General features: G+C 25.9%; 3 protein-coding genes across 3 annotated transcripts; 1 reads left to right on the forward strand and 2 right to left on the reverse strand.

Moving 5' to 3' along the window:
• Nucleotides 1-924: 924 nt before the first annotated feature.
• Vta1 (vesicle trafficking 1) lies at nt 925-4,282 on the reverse strand. The gene is made up of 5 exons (XM_011508146.1): nt 4,002-4,282; nt 3,424-3,858; nt 2,220-2,342; nt 1,216-1,311; nt 925-1,135 (listed from the first exon to the last, which is right to left on the reverse strand). The coding sequence occupies exons 1-5, from the start codon at nt 4,108-4,110 to the stop codon at nt 984-986; spliced, it is 915 nt and encodes a 304-aa protein (XP_011506448.1). The 5' UTR covers nt 4,111-4,282; the 3' UTR covers nt 925-983.
• A 121-nt stretch (nt 4,283-4,403) lies between these two features.
• Nucleotides 4,404-6,265, forward strand: Ntmt (N-terminal methyltransferase). Its single transcript, XM_011508148.1, has 4 exons — nt 4,404-4,802; nt 4,891-5,080; nt 5,679-5,787; nt 5,874-6,265. Exons 1-4 carry the CDS (start codon nt 4,626-4,628, stop codon nt 6,097-6,099), a joined length of 702 nt encoding a protein of 233 aa, XP_011506450.1. The 5' UTR covers nt 4,404-4,625; the 3' UTR covers nt 6,100-6,265.
• A 48-nt stretch (nt 6,266-6,313) lies between these two features.
• On the reverse strand, nt 6,314-8,596 carry LOC105368956 (heparin sulfate O-sulfotransferase). The gene is made up of 6 exons (XM_011508149.1): nt 8,028-8,596; nt 7,692-7,921; nt 7,502-7,587; nt 7,195-7,431; nt 6,726-6,883; nt 6,314-6,652 (listed from the first exon to the last, which is right to left on the reverse strand). Exons 1-6 carry the CDS (start codon nt 8,137-8,139, stop codon nt 6,441-6,443), a joined length of 1,035 nt encoding a protein of 344 aa, XP_011506451.1. The 5' UTR covers nt 8,140-8,596; the 3' UTR covers nt 6,314-6,440.
• Nucleotides 8,597-8,964: the final 368 nt, after the last annotated feature.

The following is an 8,964-nucleotide window of genomic DNA, read 5'->3' on the forward strand; positions in this document are numbered from 1 at the left end:
AATTTATAATAATAAAAAATAAGGTAAATATATTTTGTTTCGTATAATGTTCAATTAGGCGCTAATGTAATTTTTACATTTAAGTAACTCAAAAAAAAAAACAAAAAAAAAACAGGAATTTATAATGCACATCTGTATAAATAAAGAAAATAATTAATAGTAACAATGCACAATGTGTCATAGATAAGTCAAGTAGATAAATATAATTAAATTTGTTTAATAGAAATATTTAAATTGCACGTTACTCTTTCTACATTTTTAAAATAAATTTAGTTCGATAAATGATCATACTTTTAATAATAGTCGATGGGAAGTCGGTTTTATTTTATAAAACAAATACATCCTATGCTTATGCTTTAAATTATATACGTATAGCAAGATAAATTAGTAACCAAATACGTGTGCACCTCGAAGGCTTAATTTAATAACGTTTTGTGTGTATAGAAAATAAAAGCCTTAATATATAAAATTTTTCGACATTGATATTATTATTTTATATATCAAATGAAATTTTAAGAAATATGAACCATTTGTATTGTGGTTTATAACATTAAAATAAAAATTTTTTTAAATATGATGTTTATTTACAAAAAATTTCAGATTGTATGTGTTAATTAAATAAAGAATTTAAACATATTTATTATTCGTTACTTATTTATCTAATACAAAATGAATGCAAACATTTATATAAAATCATGAATTTTCTCTTAAGTATATACGCTTACTAATTGATTAGATATCTATGTATTATTTACAAATAGCCTAGAAAGCATTTCAATTATAATAGAACGAAATTATCATTTATATTTCATTAAAAATATACGTTATGATTTTATAAGACAATTATAAGAAATTATAAGACCAAAATTTGTACAAGCAAATAAAATAAATTTTGTTTTGTTTTTCTCCTTTTTTTTCATTTAGTTTCAAATTATTCAAGCGCCTATTATTTAAGTTAGTATTTTTAATTATTATAAATATATTCAAACAGGATCTTCTCCGGTTGTAAGAAGATGCAGGGCTTTTCTTAAATTTAATATTGCAGTAGGCACATCATCATAATTTAAAGCACTACCAGCCCATTTTATATACTTTTGCGCTTTTCCTGACTGTTCGATACTTAATTCAACATTTTCTGAAACAATGAATAAATTGTAAGTATGAAATGAAATAAAATAATAATTTCGAGTAAAATTATTATAACAATGAGTCTACCTTCAGATTTAGAAGAGGAAGTTTTATCTTCATAAGAGATTTTGTAATTAGTTCCTGGATCTGTTGGTGTTGGTGCTGGATTATATGGATGTGGTTCTGTTTGTAAAAAAATATATTTTGTAAAAATAGCGCTCTATAATAATATTATATTGTAGAAATTGAAAAATATGATTGTGTTTGCATATTAATGATATAGAAATTAACGACTTTGATGATGGTCATTAGAATTTATAAATTTTGATGTATAACTTTGATGAATAAAATTTTTAAAAATTTGTCGCAATTACCAGTCTCTTCATCTTTGTCATCATCTTCATTATCATCGTTTTTCGCTGTTTAAAATATAACATTTTCAATAGTAATTTTTTTTTTTTTAAACTAACGAATGTATTTAAGTATATTCTTAAATACATTAATCGTCTCGCAATTATTTAAAATTTTTAATTCATTGATTCTTTTACGATCAGCTTCATAAATTTAAATAAAAGTCATTCGCAATGACTACCAAGTTTTCAAATGAGTGAATATAAATAAATTTCAAATAATCTTATTAATTCTAATAAGAATATGGATTATAATAATCAACTCAAACATATATGTTTGGTGTCTTTAATACTATTTAGAATATTAATTATTTATTTAGAATTTATTAATTACGGGTGATATCAATTTAATGAAATGTTCTTTTCATTGACATGAAAAATAAATATTTCTTACAATTAAGAAAAATAACATTAAATTCTTAAAGTATCGATTATTTACCATTATTATAAATACAATTTGCGTTCATTACTTTCACCAGCTGCATTAACTTATAATTATTGGAATTTTTGGCCATTTAATGTATTAAATCTAAAATACTTAATTTTCAAACAAATTAATTTATTAATTTAAGTATTTAGTATATTCATATATAAATAGGTCCAGTAAAATTAATTATTCTTTTAAAAGTCAAGATAAATTTGAAATACAATATTCATACAAACATTATAATTCTTACATACCTGGTACTGAAGGGAAGTCGAATGAACCGATATTTATAAGTGGCTTTGAATTAATTCCAAGCAATGGTTGCATTGGAACTGTAGGTGCCATAGGCTGTGCAGGCGTAGGCTGTACTTTAAATTCTAAATAATAATAAATCAAATGCTTAAGAAAATATATCGTATATCAACTTGTATGATAAATGATTAGCAATTTGTGGTTTACGACAATATGTTACTATTAAAGCATGATGGGCGTTTTGTAAACTTAAGAAAGCTCTACACGTATGTTATTAAGCCTGAAATTTATATATTACTTATTTAATATTACCAGAAAGTAATTCTTCATTTTTTTCATTATCCCCATTATCATCATTCTTTTCATTATCCCCATTATCCTCACTCTTTTCATTATCCCCTTTATCATCATTTTCAGCTGTTTAAATAAAAAATACATAGCAATTTATATTTTTTTATCATAATGTGATACATTTTTAAGAGGGTATCGAGCATAACTGGTATTTTTGAATAATTACTCTTGAATGGAAGTTTTTTTTGGAGAGGAAAAACTCATACAAGGTTATTTATTTAGACTCTCTACTCTCAAATAGTTTTTTTAATACATAAGTAATTGTGACATATGAATGAATGAGCTCTACCGCTAAGGATTAATAATTTAGTACTAAGGATCTAATAAGTGAAAACTAACTGTCCTTTCTATTTGCAATAACTGCATCGTAAATTTTGACTCTGTCAAATTTGTGTAATGAAAGGTATCGGATATTTTCTTTTTCTCTTCGATACATAATTTTTTAACATTCCTTCAGATTTTCTTAGATGGGTACATTACTGCTTAAATAAATATATGAAAGTTCTTTAATAATTAGAGTATAAAGTTTACAAGATAAGCATACAATATTGCTTATCTTAATGATCCATTAAAAATTCTTTCGCAGCGCTATTTTAAATACAATAAACCTCCGCAAAATACATAAAACTTGATTTATTTAACCATTATGCCAGAATACCTTCTTAAAAAAATTATAAAACAACATTTAATATTATATATAAAATAGTAATTTAAAACATCATAAAGAATTTTAGATTGTAATACTAATTAATAAAGTAATGATTGGAAAATATTACTTATACAATTATTGAAATCCATCGTATAATTCATTCAAATTATTGTGGTAAATTATTAAAATTATGGTTTTCAATTTACCTAAAAGACTGTCATCGTTTTCATTTGAATCGTTATTTCCATCTTTGATAGGTCCTGGTATTGGTGTTTCTCCATTTTTTAAACAGTTATGAATGTAAGCAGCTTTCCATTTCGCATATTTTCTGTTTTGTCCAGCCTCTTCGCTCAAATCACCAAATGTTGTAAGAACGTCGTACAAAAGGCCTGCGGTATAAAAGCTTTGAATTACATTCTTTCCAAAATTAGATGCTCGATCATTTTTGTCTGCGTAAAGAAAGAGTTTCAGTGCCCAATTTTCTATATGTGCTTGAGCCGCAACATCATTTGTAATAGCCTCATTTTCATGATATAATTTCTTTGTAACTTCTAACCAGTCCATTAATTTCAAAAGAAAATTCGTTTCTTCGCTGGTCTTAGTAGATAACTTAAGGCCAACTTGTAACGCATACAGTCTACCTAAAATGAAAATAAAATATATTTTTTAAGCATTGTCATTGTAATATACGAAATCACGGAATAAAATAGTCTATATTTGAAAGTAATTTGTAAAAAAATTTAAACATCGAAATTAAAAATTTTTGTTTTAATTAAATACTCACACCAATAACTAATAATTGGATCTCGTTTATCATGTTCGCTAGCAGTTTTTAAAAAAGGCTGTATACTTTTTAAAAGTACTGGAGTTTCTGGTAAATCTGGTCCTGACATTTTTTACCCTTGACAAATACAATCTTTACAAAATGTGGTTGAACATTGGCTACAAAAAAATTTGATTTTGCTTTAATATACAATCAGCTGTTATTTTTAGTGCTTAGACAGAGATAAACATAATGACGCATTTACATACGCAAGCATAAAAAGTTGAAACGAATGTATATAAGAAATGGATATTAGTTCGAACTGAACCAGGTTAAATTTCTTTGCGAAATGGTGGGGAGCACCGGACATGTGTCATGGGGGGGGGGGGGGGGGGGAGGGGGGGGGTATTAAATGTATTGCACATGTGTGATAATGAGCCGAGATAAGAGTACGATAATATTGTATTGAATTATATATTTTGTCTATAAATTTTATGGAAAACCATGTGAACGATCGATGTGGATTAATTAATATAATTTAATTTACCTCAAGTCATTAAATTTTTATAGATATTTAGATACTTTTATTTATATTATTATTATTAATATTTATAATTGTTGGTATTTTATGAGACCTTTTGAAAAATGGAGCAACAAGTCTGTGAATCGCAATTTATTCTACAACAGAAAGAATTTTATGAAGATGCAGCAAAATATTGGGAGAAAATACCAGCAACAGTAGATGGAATGTTAGGGGGATTTGGATTTATTTCACAAACAGATATTATTGGATCTAAGCAATTTTTGAAATCACTTTTTCAGGTACATCATCGTGACGAGTTGTAAACATTGAAAATTTTCAGTATGAAAATATTGATTATTATTGTATTTATTTAATTCACTAATTTAGTTCCCAGGTTTATTACCAGGAAGAAATTACGCTTTAGATTGTGGTGCTGGGATTGGCAGGATAACTGGAAATTTACTTACAAAATATTTTAAAACAGTTGATCTAGTTGAACAGAATCCAAAATTTTTAGAACAAGCTAAATTATATTTAAAAAATTCTTTACACAGGGTTGGACAATTTTATTCCATAGGTAAGGAATTTATGCCTATTGATGTATTCCTTTCAGAGATTTTCATAGTTTATAATATAAGCATAAATTTGTAATTATTAATTAATTTTTTTATTTTTATGACTCACTGATTTATTACTAAATTAGTGCTATAGCTAATTATAAATTCTTAAAAAGTACTCATGATTAAATTATGTTAAATAATCAGAGTCATTGAATAAATTAAATAATTAAGTCTATTACATAAATACTTTGCTTATATTTCAGTTTGGCAATTGTTTTGGAATAAAATATATCCAACTATAATCGATTATTAAATATACTAAACTGTAAAGGTACTTGACTACTTCCTAATAATTGTTAATGTAGCTAATCTATATAGAACAAAAATTATAATTTAATATAAAAATTAAAAGTATAAGAAAATTATTTCCTTTATTATTTTTTAGCAATGTAAAAAATTTATCCAATTCCATAAATGTTAAATTTTTATTAGAGTAGTTTGGTATTTAGTAAAATCTAATTTCATACAAAATTAAGATGCAAAAACGTTTTAGTCTTAAGTATTATTGAATAATATTTGTATAAAATAAAAAAAATTTTTAAATATTTTACAAAGGTTTGCAAGATTTTTGTCCAGAACCAGGAAAATACGATGTCATATGGTGTCAATGGGTCTTAGGTCATTTAAATAACAACGATCTCATTAAATTTTTTCAAAACTGCAAGTAAGTTTTTAAAATAATGTATAAACACTTTTATTATTTAAAATAAATTTAAATAGTATAGTAATAAATAATATACTTTTACATAGACAAGCATTAAAAAGTACCGGCCTACTAGTTGTTAAAGAAAATGTTACAAGTTCTAACGTGGTTGAAGTTGATAAAGAAGATTCATCGATTACTCGTCCTCATTCCGATTTATTAACAATATTTGAAAAGTCAGGGTTTAAGTGCATAAAAGAAGAGAGGCAGTACCATATGCCAGATGGACTATACCCTGTATACATGTTTGCCATAAAACCTTGTGATAATTAGAACTAAAATGTATCGACTTAAAATGATGATACTTTTAAAAGTATGCATGTTATGATGTAATGAACAATTTCCGAATTATACTATAGCTGTACATTGCAGTATCACATCGTACTAATTTGTAAAAATACATTTTTTAGTATTCTGTACATAAAATTAAGTAAAACATTACCATATACATTAAAATTTGATAATCACTTTATATATACATGTTCGACACATATGTCAATCACAAATAAAAAAATATTTGTTAAAAACACATTTGAAAATTATGTGCTACTCGTTTATAAGTCTTAATTTATACGCGAATAAAACGTATAAAACTTAATCGATTTAAAATTAGTCTACTTAGGTCTTATTTTTTCATAAAAAAAACGTTGGCTGGCATCTTGGGTGGAAGCATTAATAAGACGTTTTTTTACAGCATGAAATTGAGATAGAGCATAATTATAAAGATTATTCTCCATTTTCCACACTACTGTTTTTTGAATTTTCTTAATTGTTTCTGGAAGTGGATCGATCTTTTGTGTTGTTTGCCGCAAATGAGATTTATTATCTATAATATATAAATTAAAATTATAAAGGATATGAATTTTATTGAATGGTGGATGAATTTTTTAATTACTTACTATGAATGAAAATATTATGAGCACCTTTGAAAAAACGTGGTAAGATATTCTGAAGAGTTAATATAAAATCCGATAATTCTTCGGTAACTCCTACCAGAAGATAGTGCTGTTGTAAGTTACGTTTTGCCTCTTCTAGAGCCCATTCATTACCCACTTCCCTGAAGAAAGAAATAGAATAATAATAATAATAATAATAATATATATTTACGATTATGTGTAAGACGTATATGTAATAACAATAATATATAATTATAAGCTTAGTACTTAAGGAAACACAATCGGTACATATAAATATATACAAAATTAATTATTATAATTAAGAATAGAAATAGATTTTATATTGAAAATATAAGTAATTATTATTATATTTCTTTTTAGTAAGATATGTAATATATAAACGATAAGTTTATTTAGAATTTATTTTGTAGTATCTATATCATTTTGTCCAGCGATGGGACATTTTTCTTACCAGCAAGCTGGATCGTGCCCACACAGGAAAGGAATCTGAAGCCACATATTATTAGGATCACAATCTGCTTGTTCTGCATTAATACATTCGTCAAAAGTCTTTGTATCCCCATGTTTCCTTCTAATTAAATGTGGTCTAAAATTATCTCCGTATCTTAAAAAATAGTAGTATGAAATAAACCTATCTAATGGTTTACGTAATAAATTTATATACAATGGACTAATATCAAGGCCAAATCTAAAAGTATTTAGTATTTATATATTATGATTTTTAATGAAAACAATGATTCTTTTATGAAGATACAAACTTTTTAAAGTCTAAAAAAGCCATGTGTCCATGGTAAAATGCTGGTTTAATAGAATCCCATTGACTTATGTTACGAATAAATTGTATCTAAAAGAATCGACGAATAAAATTTCTTTTAATTATTGTAGTTACACATAACATGGTTACCATGAAAACGATGTACGTTTATATTGTAATAATTAAAAACCTACTTGATTAGGTAGTGTAAGTGTGTGCATATTATTTGTTATGTTTATGTGCAGCGTATGATATTTATTTTTTTTACACAAGTCATACACAACGCCTACAAAGCTAGTTGAACCTGTTTTTGGAACTCTATTATATATCACAACATAATTATCATTATTTGATTGCATCCGAAGTTGATGTCGAGGTAAAGGATCACTTTTTGTTTCAGTCTTAACTTTCAAAAGAGTGTCTCCTAGAAAACATTTAATCAAAATAAATTATATTCATATATACATGCTTGAGGAAAATTGCATTTAAAAAATTGAAATGTCATAAGAGAAGTAATAAGATATACTAACTTAATTTCTTACTACTATCTTCCAAATAATTTAAACGTGTATTTTCATAAAATATAATTACAATTAACACGAATATTAAAATCCATTGATATGAAAAAGTTCTAACTAACATTGTACTTCTTCATTTGGGACTTTTTCTTGGCTATGCAACAACATAACCTCCATTAAATATTCTTCTCAAATCAAATACACAGGACATTTAACAATTGGGATGATAAAAAGCGGAGACACAGGCAGTGAAAAGAGGCTGGAGCGATTGGATGTCCTGTGTTCCGATATCGTCATATTTCGCAGTTCTAATATTCTTTCCGCGCGATAACAGGTACTCACTTATTTTTAATTCCAACAAATTAAATGAATATAGAAGGGAAAATAAAAAATTGACTTAAGCAGTGAGATTAGCCCAACACTTTAAATCGACTAGTACAGGTTATAATGTACGCGACGACTTGTAAATTAATTCTCTTGTTTTCACGATAGTGGCTTTTTTAAATTGCGACTTTGATGTTTTATTAATTGCTTAATCGTTGCTGCAATGGTAAGTATATAATACGACTATAGAGCTTATAAAAAGATCGAGGGATTGTGAATTTCAAAAAAGGTAGATGGAGATGTGCGAGCACATGCGTATAGAAGCATGATAATAAAATTAAAGTATATTAATATAAAAATCATCGATTATGTCGTAGAATAGATTTTATAAAAAGTCCAAAATCAAGAAAAAAAGAAAAATTAATAAATTTTCATGATTTAAATTACACTGTTACTTTACTATTCTCATTTTAAATTCATCGTTAGATTATATTTTGCCGATTCGAAATTTTCGACACAAGCCGAAGGCCTTAAGCGTTTCACCCGAATATTGCAAAGACATTTTTAAAGTTTCTTGCCAATTATATCGTTATACTTTATTATTTTTATTGATCAAATTCAAGTG

The sequence above is a fragment of the Ceratosolen solmsi genome, unplaced genomic scaffold, assembly GCF_000503995.2.
Source record: "Ceratosolen solmsi marchali unplaced genomic scaffold, CerSol_1.0 scaffold1, whole genome shotgun sequence".
Classification (NCBI taxonomy): domain Eukaryota; kingdom Metazoa; phylum Arthropoda; class Insecta; order Hymenoptera; family Agaonidae; genus Ceratosolen; species Ceratosolen solmsi.

Coding starts and splice junctions, on each gene's coding strand:
- LOC105368956 (XM_011508149.1), bottom strand. CDS start 8,139: ATGTTAGTTAGAACTTTTTCATATCAATGGATTTTAATATTCGTGTTA. Junction 7,922..8,027: donor AGATAGTAGTAAGAAATTAA/GTTAGTATATCT, acceptor AATGTTTTCTAG/GAGACACTCTTTTGAAAGTT. Junction 7,588..7,691: donor CACTTACACTACCTAATCAA/GTAGGTTTTTAA, acceptor CGATTCTTTTAG/ATACAATTTATTCGTAACAT.
- Vta1 (XM_011508146.1), bottom strand. CDS start 4,110: ATGTCAGGACCAGATTTACCAGAAACTCCAGTACTTTTAAAAAGTATA. Junction 1,312..2,219: donor CGACTTCCCTTCAGTACCAG/GTATGTAAGAAT, acceptor TTTTACAAACAG/AACCACATCCATATAATCCA. Junction 1,136..1,215: donor TTCCTCTTCTAAATCTGAAG/GTAGACTCATTG, acceptor TCATTGTTTCAG/AAAATGTTGAATTAAGTATC.
- Ntmt (XM_011508148.1), top strand. CDS start 4,626: ATGGAGCAACAAGTCTGTGAATCGCAATTTATTCTACAACAGAAAGAA. Junction 5,081..5,678: donor TGGACAATTTTATTCCATAG/GTAAGGAATTTA, acceptor TATTTTACAAAG/GTTTGCAAGATTTTTGTCCA. Junction 5,788..5,873: donor AAATTTTTTCAAAACTGCAA/GTAAGTTTTTAA, acceptor ACTTTTACATAG/ACAAGCATTAAAAAGTACCG.